At 36.6% G+C, this 19,620-nt stretch overlaps 1 protein-coding gene and 1 long non-coding RNA gene across 6 annotated transcripts in view; one reads left to right on the forward strand and one right to left on the reverse strand.

Moving 5' to 3' along the window:
- Window positions 1-5,804, forward strand: part of LOC134472683 (uncharacterized) — a 93,941-nt gene extending 88,137 nt beyond the window's left edge. Inside the window, exons 4-5 of one of the 2 annotated variants that reach the window (XR_010042615.1) lie at window positions 739-797; window positions 4,151-5,804. This is a non-coding gene — a long non-coding RNA (uncharacterized LOC134472683). Of the gene's footprint in view, window positions 1-738; window positions 798-1,921; window positions 2,219-4,150 lie in introns of those variants that run through there. The other variant, XR_010042614.1, reaches the window with a different exon arrangement.
- Window positions 1-19,620, reverse strand: part of Galntl6 (polypeptide N-acetylgalactosaminyltransferase like 6) — a 993,708-nt gene that overhangs the window by 64,667 nt on the left and 909,421 nt on the right. For all 4 annotated transcript variants that reach the window (XR_010042613.1, XM_023564834.2, XM_063234753.1 and 1 more), the window contains exon 9: window positions 10,780-10,887. Coding sequence is in view for 3 of the 4 variants with exons in the window: in XM_023564834.2 (XP_023420602.2) it covers window positions 10,780-10,887 (108 nt within the window). In the remaining variant the exon portion in view is untranslated. The remainder of the gene's footprint in view (window positions 1-10,779; window positions 10,888-19,620) is intronic.

Consider the following 19,620-nt stretch of genomic DNA (forward strand, 5'->3'; position numbering starts at 1 on the left):
TGATGTTCATAATCATTACATGTGCTTTTTTACTTCAATATTTGAGCCTCGGGTCTCAGATATGCTAAGCATTCTACTACTGAGCTACAACACTTCCGACCCTTTTTTTAAATATTGAATTTTGAAAATTATTTGTATATTCTTAATACAATTTGCAAACATTTTCTTCTACTCCTTGTCTAGTAATTTTATTTTCTTAACTACCAATGCCTTTAAAGCATACAAATCTCATTTTTGATGAAGTTCAATTTATCACTTTTTTTCTATAGGGGATAGTGCCTATGTATCACATTTAAGAAAGTTCTGCTTAACTTTGTAGAAAGCTCTTGTTTGTTTTCTAAAAAAAAAAAAACCCTGATAGTTTTACCTTTTTCATAGGTCTCTGATCGGTTTGAGTTCATTTTTGTGTATCATGTAATATATGGATTAAAATTTATTTACTTTTAGGTACAGCATTGTCCTAGCATTATTTACCAAAAAACTATCTCTTCTCCCATGTATTACCTTTATATCTTGTTGAAAACAAATTAAACCTCTGCACAAATCTATCTCTGGATTCTCTATCCTCTTTTAGAAAACGATTTTTACATATAACTATCAGGTTGCTATTATTGTTGTAGGGTTGTAGTAGTTTTTTTTATACATATATATTCCAGATATTGACTGTTAATCAGATATACAACATGCAAGCTTTTCTCCCATTCCTTGCTTTTCTTACTCTGTCTTTTTATTCTGTAGATACTGCCCTTTGATGTGCAAGCTAGCCTAACATTTAAGCTTCAAGTATGGCACCTGAGGTAATCATTTCCCCTATGATAAAGTTAAACAGAATTTTGCTGATGAAAGTCTGGTAAGCAGCTTCCTGTGAGCCCGGCTCCACCATGGGGATCAGGAAGAGACTCAAACCACGCCTTCCTGTGAGCCAGCCTGCATGCAGGCTGGGAAACCAGAAGAGCATTCTTCCCTCCCTACCGAGCAACTGGCTGATGCAGAGGAACTCAGAGTGAGATGATAGCAACTGAGGTGAAAGCAACAGCTTGATGCTTGTATTGTTTGACTTTGCAGGCCTGGGGCTGGTGGTCTGGGCATCTATTTGGAGAATAGCAGTGTGCACTGTGGCAACTGTGGGAACTGCCTTCTGTCTTGTTTTTGAAATCCAGTGTTTTGTTCCATTTTATTGTTTTGTTTTATTCCTGCATCTGGTAACCTGATTAACTATTTTGAAGATGATGGTATGCAATATGGCAGCCCTTATTAAATTCTTATCATCTTGTTTTGAAAACCCATATAATTTTTTTTCTTTTGTTGTTGTTTTTTAGGTTTGTTTGCTTCTCAATTTTTCTGTTTTCACTTTTTCTCTTTAAAATAAAATTAAAAAAAGAAAGACTGGTAAGCAGAAATAGCTGAATTAGCTATCTATTAACACATAGCAAATGGCTTTACATCTGACTGATTTAAAACAATACCGTAAGCTTTTTATTTTCACAGTTTCTGTGGGTCAGAAGTGTTTGGCTGGATGATTTGGTTTAGATTTTTCAAGGGTTTCAGTCAGATTTTACCAGAGGAAGTAATCATCCTAAACTTGAATGGGACTGGAAGGTCTTCTAAGGCAGCTCACTCACAAGTCTATCACCCTGGTGCCGACTGAGTACTGGGACTCAGCTCTTGTCCGCATGGACTTTTCTACGGGGCTACCCGAGTATTCTCATGATTTGGTGGCTGGCTTCGCTCCAGGCAAGCTTTCCACAAGAACGCACTGGAAGCTGTCCTGATTGTGGAAACAAAAAATAGGATAATAGGACAGAAATAAAAATACACTTTCTGTTTTTTATTTATTGCTTAACATTTTACTTGAGAGTTTTGGGCTAGGGTTAAGGATCTGAATATGATGGAATTATTTCCATGTTTGACTTTTTGAAAGTCTAGAAAAATGGAGATAACCAGAAACTACTGGAAACGTTGAAGAGGGATCAAAGAAACAGAAGTCTTCTGACTTTGAGACAGCTGGAAGCACGACACAGCTGGGAGATGGCCATCCTGCTGGAGTCCATCTAGGATCCAAGGACGGTCTGCCAAAGAAGAATTGAGATGGCACCACAAGCGAGAAGTCAGGGCTTTTACTGTGCTTGGTGACAATGATGTGTCTTCTTCAGTGATGTCAAAGGTGGGAGTTAAAGAGCAGAAGCCAAAGAAACAGACCAGGTGACCTCTGGTGACTGTTGGGTACATAGGCAACTGAAGAGCCTGTTGGGGAGATCTACAGGCACTTTGGGAGGACTTGAAGGGTGTTTATTCCTGACAATAAAGTGAGGAGTAACATAAGAGGAAGAATTAGCTTATTTCTAAATGCTTTTTATCAATTCATTTGCTACTTTTTTGTGTAAATCGCAAGAGTATTTCTAACTAGTAGAAAGAGAGATGATCAAGAGTCACAAGAACATCTACAGCAAGAGTTCAGACCAACTGTGGCTACACTAAATTGTGCTATGCATTTACTCCAATGGTCATTAATATCCCTGCTTCATTCTTCTACTTTCAAAAAAAGCAAGAAAAGTCTACCATGTGTCCAACTGCCCACTGAAGCATTCTTAGGTCAAATTATATCTGTTCAAAGTTTAGTCAAACAAATTTTTGCAATTAAAACACCAAAAGCATCCAGACACCACATGGCTACATTTTCACTTTTGACTATTTCTCATTTCATAAAACAGCAAGGGGAACAACTTTCTTTACATCAACTTGCACTCAAAAGGAGATACGTTAGGGCTGGAATTGCAGTTGGGAATGGAGATTTTGCTATGAGCTAATCACCTATTAGAAACAAGGTGATTAGAATGGAAATGAAACAGCAGAGGCTCCAAGCTCAGTGTCATTGGGCATTCCCATATCTTATGGGAAGAAGCTATACTCCACGAAGTGAGTGTCTCTTATACAAGTGCTTCTGTGACTTTGTCATGCCATTGGGGTGTTAAGAAGGCAGAGTCACATCCAAGGCAGCCAGCTTTGCTCCTCCTTGCAAGAGTTGTGGTTTTGGTTATTGAGGTTATGGCATGCTAAAATATTTTAATTTGCTTAAATTTTAGCAGCTTAATTTTGTAGTAGCAGGAATCTATTTTTTCTGAAGTTTTCTTCCTTCCAAGGCTCCAGGGGGGCTGTGAATGCCAGAAAATGTTTCTGTGTCATTGTGTCTGTGTCTGTGTCAATGTGTCATTATCTAGTGGGATAATGACAAAAACAGAATTATAATCTACTCTCTGCCCACAAATACAGCTCACTATGTAGTTTATTTCTCAAGTGCTTTGAAAAAACCTGTGTAAGTGCTAAATAACAACATAAAGTGTCAAAATGCTCTGGGTAAGGACAAGAGAAACCAAAACAGGCTGGAAAATAAATATACAGATAAAATATAAAATAAACTCCTTTTTAATTCTGGTGAGAATGACAATGATTAATCATGAAAGCTAATTATCATGAAAATATTTAGGGCTAACATTTAAATACTACATTTGCACTATAAAGCATTATGGAAGATACAAACAAAAGCCTACATATAAGATTGGTCCTCATGAGAGAGCCCAGCATTCTGAGTCCCCTACAGCTCGGGGACTGTCCGGTTCAGTTACATGCTCTGCTTTACACAATAGAAGGAGTTAGAGAGTGGATCCGCAAGTCAGAGCTGAAACCTGGGAAAGAATCAAGGGATATTTGAAATAAATCAAACAAAATGCTTTAATGTTGGGAGGAACATAGCATGAGTTGAAGATTTTGAGGAAAAAGCATTTAGGGTAAGTAAGCAGAAAGAAACCAAGCTGAAGAAGTCTTGAGAGATTTTGTAGGAAACTGCTAAATCTTAAAATAATATCTTTTCCTTATGTATTTTTTCCATAATATATGAAATGGTGGAAAGCTGTAGTGATTTACTACTTTACAATTTCACTTTCTTTTTTAGTGTCTGATGATGGTAGGATAACTTTATGCTTTACCTTCTTATTGTTCAAATGTTATTCTATTGTTATGTGTTAAGCAAACAAAGAGAATATGGGTATTTTAAAAAATCTGACACTGCTTGGTTAGGAATTTAGGGAACAGGTGAAGTTCAATTAGTGGAAAATAAATTTGCATTTCTTGTTTTCCCATTTCCTCTGTGTAGGTCTTTGGTGGACAGAAGAGTTTCGCTTTGCCTTATTGTCCTCTCATGTGACACAAGCATAAAATGACCAGTGTTCAAAAAGAAGACATAACTCAAATATGAGTATGAGCAGCACACCAGTGTGACCTACCAGAAACTTATCTGAAGTGTGGAATACTTCCTAAGATGAAGTGTGATTATTTTACATAGGGACGGCTTGATCTTATTGAAAAATCAATCTTATTGGTTTAGGATATGTAGCATACTGTATATGTTTCTGCCTGGCAGAATATCAACTAGGTACTTGGTAAATATGTATTGACAAAATTTCTGTGGCTTGCATCTTTTTGGGACGCTAACGATATTTACCTTCAGAGCATGCAACGAGTTCATCATCTCTTACTGATGTATTGACTCATTATGTCACATAATAAATATGATTTATTTTTAAGGAGAAAAATAGAAAGTCATGAAATGTTATTTTGGAAAGATGCTAGAATTCCTTAAATCAAAAGCCCCATCTCAGTAGGAGGTATTATATTATCTTAATAGAGGGTATACTGTTTTTATATTGTGGTCAAGAGGGAAGAGAGGCAAACATAATTGCAGTACGTGAATCATCTTCTTGCCATTAGTATTGGACACTCTCATTGCCCTTTTTGCTATATTGTGTGGAAGAAATAAGGACACTATTGCTTTCAGAAGAATTGCTTCTGCTCTGAAGCCTTAGCCCTAGGGAAGGGCTTATCAGAATTTATCATTTCCTGATTTCTGAGGGAAACCCCACAGCAGGCCACCATGTCCCTGAACTCAGTGATAATTTCAAATAAAGCAACTGAACCCTAGAGTTTCAGGAGCAGTAGAAAAAGCTGCTGGCTGCTTGTCAATGTCGAAGTCTGGTATGCTGTAGCTATTCTTTGCAGGACATTTTTATGGGAGTAAACTGATCCACAGGCATCAGGGAGAAAGGTCAGTTTGTGGGAGTGAAGATTTCCCATTCATCACATTCTAGCCTTGCTAGTGATTTTATTCTTGGATATCAAACTAGTCATTCTGGTCTTGTTAATGCTTTTCCTCAACTGATGTATTTTTTTCTGACATAAACAAGAGAAAGCTGCATATATTAGATATAATGGTTTTCTGTTTCAGCTATTTCAGACAGAGATCACTGATACAAGGATTAGCAAAGAAAGGATAGTTATTAATTGACTTGAGCTGGTCTGGCTTCTACACTAAACACTCCTCCATTTTCTTCTCTTCCTATTTACATCTATCTCTACCCCCATCAATTTCAAGAATCTGAGATGATCTATCAAGTCAGCAGACCTGGATGTCTTCAGGGACATAGCCCTGGGAAAAAGGTATTTTGGAAAATATATTAAATGACTTAACAGCTGACAGAGGCAAAACAACCACTTCTCAGGCCCCAGATTTAGCCTTCTTTAGTTAAGAAACCTTAAGTAAATACATACAATCAAAAATATTTATAATTTGCAGGTAGATTGATTCAGGCTATAGGGTGTAGACATAGATGATCTATTTATGCAGTATATAATATAAAGCTATATATATATGTAATCCTGTATGATATTATATATATATATATATATATATATATATATATATATACCTTTCTTTTTCTGTCATTCATAGTTCCAATGACAATCTATACAAAACAGCCTATGTATAAGTAAATTATATAAAATTCTGGTCTCATTATATAAGTGGATTGTTGGACTATGCAAACTCTACTTATTGCAGTTAGGACCATGAAGTTAAGATTTGTGTTTGACTTGTTTATCACTTTAAATTCCCAGTGCCTATCACACTACCTGACCCAATAAAACATTTTCTTTCTCTCAGAAATAAAAATTGAAGCCTAAGGAAACCTGACAGAAGTTCTGCGGCCTCTCTGAATTCTAGGTGGAGTCTGTGCCTGTCCTCTCAGATCTGATGCTCCCCAGGCCCAGGTGTCATTTGTCACTTAGAAGTCACCTTGTCTAAAGCTGACTTCAGCCTGTTCTCTTCCCGCCTTCCTGTTGTACTCTCAGACACTGAAATGAAAACTTTACAGTCACGTCTGACTCCCCTTCCTTTCTTTGTTACTATTTCTTGCACTCAAAATGTTCCTTTCTTTAGTCTTTCACTCTCAGTGTTTACTCATTGCTTGATCTTTCCATTCTGCCATCTATTTTAACCTGGCTCTTCCTAGGTGAGAACCACCAGTTCCTCCCTAGAGTTTGTAAGAGGAAGACCGCCTCGAGGGCTGCAGAGTCCTCCAGCGTCTGCCAGTACTGTGCATTTGTGGTTCTGCTCCACGGCCCTAAACACAATCCTTGTTCATTCTCTGCATGCTCTTTCCTGCTTGGTCCTTTGCTCATGCCGGTGCCCCTGTCACTAAGGCCCTAGCCGATCCTCTGTCCTAAGCCATTTTTAAGATACCAGATTTAAGAACATGCACCTCAGACAGGCCATGGTTTGTAATATCAGTTCCTAACCCACATTTATCATTATACTCTTACCCCTTTTACTGTGTTGACATTTTTCAAGAACTATGGGTCATCATGCATAACTTGACTATCATTTTCTTAATTTAAGATTTTATTTTGAAACTTAGAAAAATTCAAATTCTATGTTTTCGAATGGTCGTCAAACAAATTAAGATGAAATTTTAGAATAAAAAACAAGTTCTAGATGCTATGTCAGAGGTAAAAATGTAAACATATACAATCCCCTGATTTGGATCCTCTGGTACCTTTTCCAGATTCAGGATGAGGGCTGGTTCCTCCTTGTCTCCTGTTAGATCTAAGAAGGACCGTTCTGTGTGCTTCTAGGATTGTTCCACTCACAGCTCCCAGGCATGGGGACCTTCTGGGGGAAGCTACCACAGTCAAGTGGCTCCCTTGAGGATCACGATTGTGCTACAATCAGTTGGCACATTTGGTCAGGCGTGGCTAGTCTGTATCTTTGATGTCACTCCACGCAAGCCACCTGTCTCATCAAAGTGGGCTTTAATGGCCCCAAACACACTGGCACTGTCCTTGAAACCTATGAATCTCCATATCTTCCAAGAGATGCCAGTAATTATTGCCCCTGTGACAGAGTCTTTGGCTGTCAGAATGAAGGGTTTTCCTTGTGACTCTTACACTTTTTTGCTACTGAGTCATTGTTGGCTGTAAATCTTCACTGGGAAGCTGGTCTTCCCTCTGTGATGAAGGTTGGTTAGTGCTGTCCCAAAGAAGGGAATTTTGTCACCATGACCTTGTCTTTCTAGTTTCCTGCAACTCTGTAGATGATCATCCTTTCCCTTAAGGACTTTCTGTGTGTTTCCACTGAGACAACACTGCAGCAGTGCCCCAGTAACTGATATTAGGTCTTCAAACAGTTCAGGAAAATATCTGGGTTTATTAATGACAAACCCTCTGATTCTTAGATGAAACTGAATTGTAAGTCACCATGTCCCAGAGTCTTGTGGAAAATGTCATAGGAATGCTAGTTTTTGTCAAATAAAAAGATTAACCACACATTATTATCTTGAATCCTGTCACAAAAAAGAAAGAAAAAGCCCATACTGCTGCATCAAAAAGACATTATTAATCAAAGAGCTTTGGCTTTGTGAAACTTATTTTTCTTAGTTCATTGAGGTTAGGCGAAAACTTGGAAGGTTGCTCTGGTCACTGCCTGAATTTGGCAGTCACTGTTCTATGAAATCGATTAATGTAACTGAGATACCCGTGAAGGTCTTATTTCAAGTTCTTTAATTTGAGAGGACTGAAGGGCACATACGTCATCATCTCCTCCTTCTCCCTCTACCTATTTGTGTCTTCATATTATATTTGAACAGTTACTTCTCTTATATTGTCCTCTAGTGATTTTATGTATGGATGACAGTCTCCTTCAACTAGATGGTAAAGCTAAGCCACTGGAAGGCACTGATAACATTATTTGAATTTATTTCTATAGCTCATATTGGTGTGCTGAGTAGAGGATTGTAGGTTGTTCACATTTGTGTATATGTGTGTATTTGTATATTTTAGAAATCATCTGGAAATATCAGTTTACATAGACACAGAAATGAAAGATGGTTCATTTTTGAAGAACTAAAAGAGTATTGTGAAATATGAAAAAAGTGTTTGGGTCCTGTCTCTGGTTTCATTTCCATTTCCTAATGAGGCTGGGAAGATTATCATGCCTGGTGAGTAGATATAGCACAGCATTCCAAGCATTTTTACAGCCTGTCATCACTTTTGACGATTTAGTAATAATGCAGGGTGTAGCAAGGTACTTGAGGTTCTCCCACAAAATATCAGAATTGTTTTTCATTTTAATATACTTTTTTTTTAAACTTAAAAATCATAAAAATGTTCCTTAGAGTGACAGCTGAGCTTCAATATTTATAACTTTCTGATTGCTCTAGCAGTTTAGGAAAAATTAAAATGAGTCCTCAAGTAAAATTTAAGTGGAAAAGATTAAAATTCAGTATTATGAACTTTTTCATTTGAATGAACAGTCATTTATTTTTTCTCAGAAGTTTTACGTGCCAGCCCTAGTTTTCTATATTTGACAGTCCTTGAAAAAGTACGTTTCTTTCTCAAAAAAATATAAATACTTTTTTGGAAGTAAACTTTTTTAGATCAGCACAACGTTTCCCACTCATCTTTTACACTCTCCATTTGACTGCAAACCAAAGATATCCACCAGCCATTCTTCAAAAGATTCATTTTGGGCACCAGCTGGGAAGCGTACTAGTGAATGAAATGGACAAGTGACAGAATATCCCTATTGTTAGGACAGTTTAAACTGCGATGGTTTGTGATTTTTACAGGGGTGGTTTGTACTCAAAATTCTTAAGTCTTTAACTTCATGATTTCTTTTCATTTTCTGATATATATGTATATATTATGTTTGATGAAGAAATTAAATCATATTTCTTATCCCAAATGCAATTCTTTAATCACTTGCAGTTTTGTGATTGGTTTCTTTTCTTCAAATACCATATTTTTAATAGTTGTTTAGCAGAACATTTGAATTATTTTGAGGGAATAGAGGATAATGTGACTATTTTCCTTCAAGTAGTGAGTAATGTAGTATCATTCCATAACAGAAAATGGTCCCTCCAGCCAGTATGCTTTAGTTTCCTAGTTGCACAAGTGATAGTTCCTGTTCCAGTTCCGGCTGCTTTTGTCTCTTAGAAACAGCTGGTCACCGTGACACATACTGGTCACTGTGATGCTCATTGTATAAACCAATCCCCAATTGACAAGTAATTCTGCTTCTGTACTTCCTGCTTGCTTATCTTATATAAGCCCTAGACCACCAGGGATCAGGGCCTGATGTTCTGAGAATGATCCCCATCAGTACCCTTTGACATAAGTAAATCTGCCTCTAAATTCTGGATTTCACTTTGGTGTTTCTGCTTGCTGCTGCAGTTCTATAAATTTTTCTTGCTGCAAAAGAAGATTATGAATGTTGCTAAAGAAAAAATGGACACTGTTGACAATATCAGGAAGGGAATAAGACAGAACAATCCTCCTTCCATAAAGGAAACAATATAATTAAAATTGTATTACATCTCATTAAAATATTTTATATTTTATTAACAATTTGAACTTGATTTTTTTCTTATTAATTCCTTCCATAAATATTCACATGCTCACAAGCAGTGTTCTAGGTGTTGGAAATATAGCAGCCAGTATCACAGACAAAAAGTTTTGCTGTCATGGAATTTGTATTTTAATGAATCCTCAAAACCAGGTTATTATTATACTTTTTGAGCATACTGAGCTTTATATAGAAGACCCAAATAATGTATACTGCAGCCTTACTAATAGATGAACAGGACTAAATAATTCAGGATTATATTTCCATGCAAAAGGACATGATAACACATCCCTTAGTTTGTGCAATGGCAGGTGTATATTATGGTGAAGAGAAACAACTTTGCCATTAATAGAGTAATATGGGAAACAGAGAAATTGTCAGGATTGTTTGGTAAAGGTACTGTGACTGCCACTGAAATTTGCATGAAAATGTCCTAAAGGTCAGAAGAAAAAATCATCCTTGCATTTGATCTATAAGCAAATTTTATTCAAAACAATATCTGATTAAAACAATCTAGACTTGGTCAGTTTTGGACTTTTGAGCATGGAGTAATTTTAGAGAGAGCGGGTTCTAGCTACAAAAGAGAAGAAGCTAGAATTTGGACCCCCACCTCTGCTATCTCCTAGTCTTTTCTGTCTCCATCTGCCTAGTTATATATCCTGTTACATTCTGCTTTGGGGCAAAAAAACCCTGGTGGTCCATTCTGTTGACCTGGGCAACTCCTACGCTATTCTTTGGTGTTTGGGTGAAAAGGAGTGAACCTGCTCACTAAGCATCCATTTCCTCATCTGTAAAATAAAGATGATACCAACCTCAGAAGATAATGTAAGGACTAAATATATGTGGCACTGCTTTGAAAAAACGAGTGCCAAATGTTGGTGTAAACAGTCCAAAATTCCCTGAGCAATAAATAAAACTGAGAAATACAAGAACTCTCTACACTGAAGTTTGTGTCAGACTGTGTCTTTGATGATACCTGTGTCAGGCTGGTTAATTTTGCCCACAGAAAGCCACCTGAAACCCAGTCAATATGAGGCCAAGTTACTTACTCTTGCCAGGCTGGTCCCAGAAGGAACTTTATAAGGGACGTACTTCCTATAAATGTGACCAACTCTAGAGCATGGAACATCAAACATTTCTCCTCCACACATCCAAACCTAAAGAGAGGAAAGTATAATAAAAGAGAATAGTGAATTTTGCACACAAAAAAGGAATTATTAGCAGGATTCTAACAACAACTTAAAATCTCTCAGTCTCTGAATAATTTGTGATTTAAATTGCTAGAAAAGAACAAAATTTCACATCTTAAAACCTAGATTCATAAACACATAGAACCAAAATATTAGTTTACTATCACTTGTCTAAACAATATGCTGGGCTTTTTTGCATTCTAATGGATTTTTATTACAAATAATGCAATAAACTGATGTTTAATGCTTACATCATTCTGTATGGATACTTGTTTTGACAATCTTGTGGAATCATTGGAAGATGTATCATTGGACTTTAAAATGCCAATTAAAAATTTAAAATATAAAAAGTGTAATTTCTAAAGTCGATGACTGAACTAAGAAATACAGATTCACCCCTATTTTCAGTCAGGCATAGATTCTGAAACTTGCAAGGGTCCTAACTTTAAAAATCTCAGTTAGTCTCCTTTCTTTCCACCTCCAATCTTTTCTTAGGTACAGATAAAATTGGTTGGTGATGTGGGCTCAGGAAATTTTAAATCAAATTATGCGTTAAGATGCTATATTTGGGGCTAGGGATTTAGCTCAGTGCCATAAGCGCCTGCCTTGCAAGCAGGCAGTCAGGAGTTTGATCCCTGATACTGAAACAAAACAAAAACAAACAAAAAAGATGCTATATTTATATATAGTAATGAAAAAGAATTGGTTCTATTTTACCATGACTGTCCACTAGGCGGACACAAAATTGTATAGTGTTACAAAAAGGCTGACTTTTAATACATAAATATTGGCTTCATATAGACTATTGTTTTCTTAGCAAAAAAGAAGATTTTAGAAAGAAACACTGTGATGATAAATGTTACATATCAACTTGATGAAGTCATGGTGACTGGATATTTGGCCAAAACATTACTCTGGATGTTTCTGCAAAGGTGCCTTTTTGATTAGATTGACCATTTAAAAATAATTATTTATTTATGTATTTGTTTATTTATGTACATGTTTGCAGTGCATACAGTTTACAATCATTTGGGGAGGTGGGTAAGTGCACATAATACAGCTTGTTTCTTTAAAAAATACCCCCTTCTTTCTTCCTTTCCTTTGCTTCCCTCCTCCTCTAATTCCCTCTCCCCATTTTCATTCTTGTTGATCTTACTAATCCCAGCTCATTTTTATGGCACACAGTGTTTTCATTCATTGAGGTGGTCAGGTTCCTGTTCATGGCATATCTTCACTGATTTCTCCTTTTCCTCCCCTTCATCCCTTGCCCATCATCTCTTGGATCCCTTCCTATTTACAGGAAACCCATGATCCTGTCTCCTTTTATCCATCCTTTATTTATCTCCTTGTTTGAATTTGGCCTTACTCAAATGAGAGATATCATATGGTATTTAAACGTGTGTCTAGTTTATTTCACTCAACATTATATTTTGCAGGTACACCCACTTCCCTACAAAAGTCTTAAATGTGTCTTGCTTTTTAGCTGAGTGATATTCCATTCTGTATAGATAAAATATTTTCATTATCCAGTCAACTGTTAATGAAAATACAGGCTACTTCCAAGGTTTTGCTATTATGGATTGTACTGCTATTAACATGGGTATGTATGTATGTATCACTGTAGTGTGAGGTCTGATGCGCTTTGGGGAAGATACCTAGTAGAGTGCTAGCTAGGTCAAATGGAATTTCTAATTTTAGCTCTTTGATATGTCTCCATAGTCTTAAAATTAGTGAACACTGAGCAAGGTGCACTACCTCCATGGTGTGGTTGGCCTTATCCAGTAGGGTATGGTGGTAACAAAATCAAGGCTGTTGTATTTTTCTCCAACCTTTCACTAGAGGAGTAACATCTCATGGAGATTTGTTGATAAAATGGTGCTGAAGGTCAGTGGAAGTGCACGGGAAGCAATGCAATTATTAAACACTGCCCAGTCGCTTTAAGCCAGTTCAGGGTTACTCACAGTGTTAAGTGCAAATTGATAGGATGTTTATTAATGAAACATCAGAAATGTATGAGGATGATATAGACCTCAATAGGGCAGTGAATGTTCTACACTACAACATTTATATCTGGAAAGATAGAAGATGAAAAATTAAACCCGAGAAGGTAAGTGCAGGATGCTGTCCTAGGATCTTTTTTGTAGTATATGTGCTGCTGCAGTAAGCATTGTACTGGCATCTTTTAAAAAAAATCAACTGTTTCAGAGCAGGAGATACTGGAAAAAAACAAGTAGTACAAAACACACATCATTAACATAATATAGGTAGTTTAGGGATCTGGGGCCTCTACCTATCTGTAGGCCTGAAGTCTTTAGCTAATTTCTTGGTGTTTTTTTTTTTTTTAATCACTATTAGGGGAATTACCAAAGTGGGAAAAGAGAAATGGAAAAAAAAAAACCAACAAAAAACAACTGAAGATGTGCAAGCATAATAATATAAAATTCCAAGAAACCTTTTTCAAATATTTGAAGGACCTAAAGGTTAAGAGAGATGTTTTACAGAATCTCAAGAAGATTGTGTGCTGGTGGATTTATAGCATAGAGATACAAGGGGATAAATGCCAACCTAAGGAAGGAAGAAATTTCTACTAGAACAGTTAAATGTGAAAGGGACTTCCTGTACCATTAGATGTGTTGGAATCTACAGTAGATGACTTGGAGATAAGCACATAACTTGGATGAACAGTTAATCTAGCTGATTTTTAAAAGTAATTCCATTAATAAGTGTTAGCATTATGAATGTTTATAATGACATTTTTCATGGATTACTCTGTTGAAAGACAGACTTCATTCTTTCTCCAATTATATAGGTACGAAAATAGCTAAGTAGTTTGTTCAAAACCATATAACTGGTTACCTCCAGAACAGATATTTGAAATTGAGTAGTCTAAATATAATGCCCATGTGGTTAATCATTATTCTGTCTATAGAGTTGACAAACTTGGTCTGTAAAGGGCAAGACAGAGAATGTGTCTGGCTTTGTAGGCCATATGGTCTGTTTTGCAGCTAAAGAACTCTGCTAACAAATAGGCATGAGAGTATTTCAGTAAAACTGTTTACAAAAACATGCAGTGGCCTGTCATTTGCTGATTGTTTTACTATAAGCCACAAAGTACTTTCAAACACTGATATTTGGTGATTCGAAGTAATTTAAGTAAGAGATTATATTTTTAAAAATCAGCTACCACAGTACAAGGGTGATTGAGAAATACAGTGAAGATTTAAATTACAAAATTTATTACAGTAAAACACACATTGCTAATAATGAACGTCAGAATACCTCTTTCACTTTTGTAAAAGTCTATACTTATTCCCTCATTACTGTCACTTTCTGAAGCAGTTCTGGTCATGCTCTTTTGTGTCTGTCAGACATGCAAAAACAGGATGAACGTTGCTGCCAACAGCCATCCAATTGCAAGGCCAGCTTGTTAAAATGTTACAGTGTGCCCTTATCCATCTACTCACTGGGTCGGGCACTGTGCCACTTCCAGGTCTACTGCAAAGTCAAAATGACCACAAAAGGCTACCATCGTGAATCAGCTGCAGACTTTAAGGCCCCCACAACAGAAAACTATGGACACTCATGAAAAAGGGTCACTGTAACCTAGATTTTTAAAAAAAATGATTTATGTGCCAGCTTCTCATTGGTGTATAATACATCACCACAAACAAATAGTGTGCTAATAGATATGCACTTACTATCTCACAGTTCTGCAGATCACAAGTCCATCTGGGCTCAGCTGGGTTCTCTACCCAGAAACTCACCAGGCTGGAAGCATACATGACTGCTGAACTGAGCTCTTATTTGGAACCTCTGTGGAAGCCTGTGCTTCTGAGCTAATTTGAAGTGCTGGCAGGACTGAGTTGTGTGAAGTTGTAGGACTGAGATTCTCATTTTCTTGCTGGCTACTGACCAGGGACCTCTCTTAGCCACTAGAAAACCTTTTCAGTTCTTTGTCCCTGGACCCTCCCTCTTAGCAAAGGCTAACCTCCCATAGCTACTTCAGGGTCATGAAGACCATTTCTTCTTCTTAAAGCAAGCTGATTAGTAACCTTACTTACATTTGTCCAATCTCTTTGACATGTAATGTAACAGTTATATGAGCAAACCAAGGAAGAGCAGACTCTTACAATTTTGCCTACCACCATTTCTAATGCCTCAAAATTCATGCCTTCTATCAATAACCTACTTCGAATGCTTACAATTCTTTCTTAGAAAATTTTCTTGATATGTAAGTCAAAATTCAGGAAACTTCTTCCCAGATTTTTAAAATGGTAATTTCAATGTTGAAACAACTGTAGAACCTTTGTGATTTATTTTTTTCTCCATACTGTCACTATGATCACTTAAAAGTCCAAATCTGAGCATGTCATGCCCCTGTGGTTTTCTATGACTGTTAGGGTAAACTTACAACTCACCCCTAAGGTCTTGGAATTTCTGACCTTTGCTTGTCTCTAGGTCACTGTTTTCTCACCCCCCCCCCCAGCTATTTTTAGCTCATTAGAAAGCAAGTTTCTCTCTTCAGGGGTTGGGTTCTAAACTGTCCTCTCTAGAGGAAGTTCTACCCTCTTCTGCCTGTTGCTTATTTATTTCTAACTTATTTTTTTCAGGTTTAAGCTTAACGGACATACCTGAACTCCTTAATGTAAATGGCACCTATTTCATGCTCCTATTTCATCCTTTAATTTTCTTTCACATAATTCATGCTAGTAACCTGCCTTATACATGGTTTTGTTTTCTGTGGTTCCAGTTATCCACAGATCAACCATAAATGAAATTATTAAATGGAAAATTCTGGATTTTGACAGAGAGACAGATATGTTATATTCACATAACTTTTATTACAGTGCATGGTTATAATTTTTCTATTGTTGCTATTATTACTAATCTTTTTGCAACTAACATAAATTAAATTTTGTCTTGGATATGCTTGTATAAGGATTGGTACTATCCTTGGTTTCAGGCACCCATTGTGGGTCTGAGAACATATCACTCTCTGAGAAGAGAAAACTGCTATTACTGAGTCAATAAAAATGCAGTGAGTACCGATTATACAATAGGCATCCTTCCCTCATGGGGAGCTATCATGTGTGACTGATTCTAAGTGGTGAATATACAGAACTTTCTTTCAAATAGTGACAGCACTTGTAACAACAGTGATTAAATAATTTATATGTAACTTTGCTTAGTAGTTGCCAATCCTGAATGCAATGTAAATTCCATGACTTTTCAAATCATTGCTACATGTCTTGGTACCACTGAAGGGCTTGGCACATGTTGGGCACTCAATAAATATTTATCACATGGTTGAGTATGGTCACTATTTGTTTCTGTCTTACTTACGCTTCACTAAAGGAGTGGCCCCGGTGTTTTCCAATTTACTGCAGCATCATAGAAACTCAGGACCACTTTGCTTTTACCAGAAGCATAACACTAGAATTCTTCCTGATCTTAGATTTGTATTTGATTCTCTGCCATGGTTATCACTATGCATTTATTGTCTTTAGGATTCTGATAACTCTGTTTATTTCTGTAGAAGTCTTCTGCACAGTAAAGAGAAATGTTTAGGTAACGGTGTGGGACTCTGTTACAATAGGAAAGTACAACCGTTGTGGCATTCATCCAATTTATTCTAAAAATTATGGTTTATATTTTAAAAGACATTTTGGGGTAGTATTATGTGACAACAATCTTAAAAAGAACGTATGTCATGCCACACTTAAGTATCTAATTCTTGGGAAGTTGTTTTACATTTGCAGGCTCTATGTCTCATTTTGACAGCATAAATATTTTAAAGAAATGTTATTTTCCTCATGAATGAACACAAAGCATTTTTTTTCATAATGTAGTTCAAACTGGCTGAATAATTGAATGTTTGCCTTATTTTGAAATCACTTTTCAATATCAACCACAAATTGGAATTGAGACACAGAAAATGTCAAATTGAATGGAACCATGCAATTATACTGATCAAATGGAATATGAAATGTTTCAGTAAGAAACTGATTGTCAGGTGAATAATAAGGGAGGTTATTATCAAGCATAAGATGAAACATAATATACTACATGGAAATGGTGATCTAAATTGCCAAAAAATTTATTACAGCATTTATTTCTCAAACTATTTCTCTATCTATCTCCTACTATTCCTTCTATCCCTCTCTCCCTGTACTAAGCTTTTCTGGCTTATTTTCTATTCTCACAAGTTAGAACCCTTTCCTACCATAAGACATTTTTACTGGCTTTTTCCTCTGCCTGGAATTCTTTTCCTCATCTCCCTCATGACTTAATTCCAAGTCTTGTTCAAAGCCCTTCTAATCTTGTAATCTGGCTTCTTGGTTCTCACAGCAGTAACTATCTTAGCAGATACTTCACATATTTGTTCCGACATTCTTTGCTTGTTCTCTGTACAACAAAGGCAAAGCTCTTTGTCTTTCAATGATCAACAAATCTTAAGCACCTAGCACAGTGCCTCACACAAAGGTGGTGCTCTGTATCTGTCAAATGCAAAACAATGGAGTGAATTATTGACTTATTAATATCAATAAGGTTAATTCTTGACAACTAAGCTACTTAATGATAACCCATAATGTGGCTGTTATTAAAAAAACAACAGCTGTGATCTCTAGTTTATTTGGATACAGATTTCAGGATAATAAACTATCTTGAGTTTATTTTCACTCACAGTGGATTGTCATAAAATAAATGCTGTGGTTTCTATCTAGATCCCAAAGCCTCCTGTGCTCATTGGTGGGAGTTTAGGGAGATGACTGGGCCAGGGGGATGTGTTACTCATTTGCAGGACTAGTCCGTTGCTGAGTTTATAACTAAACAGAAGGTTGGCAGAAAAAGCCTGGTGGGTAGACTTGGGTCACTGGGGGTTGGCCTGGAAGGGTCTATCTCCCTCCTCCTCCTGCTCTCTGCTTCCTGTCTGCTGTGCCATGAGCAACCCTCCCCTGCCATGCCCTTCTGCCTTGGAGCCAGCCCACTCTGAACTGAAACCTCTACAAACTGTGAGCCAAAATAAATCTTTCATGTTTTTGAGTTGTGGGTGATGAATATTGTGTTTCAGTGATGAGAAAGTATTAACACAACAAAGGAACAACTGATGTTAGCACTATTTAGAGCAGTAAATAAAATTTGGAAACTAAAAAAATTAACATTTCAACTGGATGGTGTAATTTGAGCAGACATGCTGCAAAATCCCTTAATACTACAAGGTCAATCACTTTACAAACTACATAGAAATTAAAATATTAACAGTTAGCAGAGTGAGGGGATGTGCATGCCTGTAAACTCAGCTACTCCAAAGGTGAGAATATCTGATGTTGAGGACAGTTTGGCCAATGTAATTATGCACAATCTCAAAACAAAAACAAACAAACCTAAGAAAAGATGTTAACTTGGAAAGCGTGGTGGGTAGACACTCAGAGGAACCATGCCTGTCATGAAACTACCTCTCCGGGCCAGATGCAACAAGAACCGTTCCTTTTTGCCAGGCTTGGCCTGAAAAGGATATGGGAAGGGACCCTCCTATTACTTCGCCTTATTCTCTGAAACCTGACTTTGAGGTTACTTGTGGAGGAAGGAAGAAAGAAAGAAGATCTTATTTGACCTTCCTGACCACTCTTTTCTATTTATTGGTCAGCATATAACAAAAGCAGAAACTGGAAAATGGACCTACAAATCTTTAATGGTACAGTGTCAGGAGAATATAGGGATTTTTATTTTTAGGGTAAAAATCTCTAGTGTTTTGAAGTATTTGTTTGCTTTTTTTTTGTAAGAAATGCTATGTTAGCACATAAACAAATTCTAGCCAATCTGTCTTGATTTTAATAGGTTTCTGAGCACCTGGACGGTGATAGGAAGGCTTCAGATGACATGTTCACAGAATCACTGTTTTTAAGATGCAGTGTTCAAATTTACAGAACACTAAAGTAGTCTTAAATCAGTAATTGAAGTGGGGAATGAAACTTACAAACAGAAATGTAACCTGCTGGTTTATTCAAAAGAGTAAGCTGTGGGGAGGAAAATATGGATTTGAATATTTTAAGAGTACAGCACTTTTTTGGGTGAAATATAGTAAGAGACACAATCCATCATTTCCCTTAATTCATTCCTATGCAGCTTGGAAGGTGCAATAGAGGCAGAATCTGCTTTTTATCATGTTTACATATTCTTTGAGATTATGGATTTATTACTTAAATTTGTAGATCCACTATCTGTTAATAGTAAATAAAAGTTCTTTAAATATGTTTTAAAGAGATGTAACAAAAATATGGTGAATATTTAAATTAAATTTTTTATTATAGTAAAAGGCACATTGACTTGAATCCCCATCAAAATTGCTAAAAACTCAATTATCCTATTCTTTACACTTTTGGAAGCAGTTCTGGAAGCCCTCTTTTGGGCGTGCATTTAGTTGTGTAGTTTGTAGCTGTGTAGATGTCCTGAATCAATTTGAACAGTTTACCTTTTTGCTCATTTGTGCTGTGGGAAGAGCAAAGAACTTACACAGTGCCAGATTCAATATATAAGTCGGATGAAGACACACCACAGTTTTAATTGACAGCAATTGCTGTAAACTGTTGATCAAAGAGGAGCAATCAAAATACAGTAAATGTTTAAATAGGGTGCCAAAGGGGCACTTGGAAACAAGCACCTCGGTCCATCAATACTCAAACAGATACCATTTCGACA

The sequence above is a fragment of the Cavia porcellus genome, unplaced genomic scaffold (genome assembly GCF_034190915.1).
Source record: "Cavia porcellus strain 051 isolate PalLab524CR breed Dunkin Hartley unplaced genomic scaffold, mCavPor4.1 scaffold_24, whole genome shotgun sequence".
Classification (NCBI taxonomy): Eukaryota; Metazoa; Chordata; class Mammalia; order Rodentia; family Caviidae; genus Cavia; species Cavia porcellus.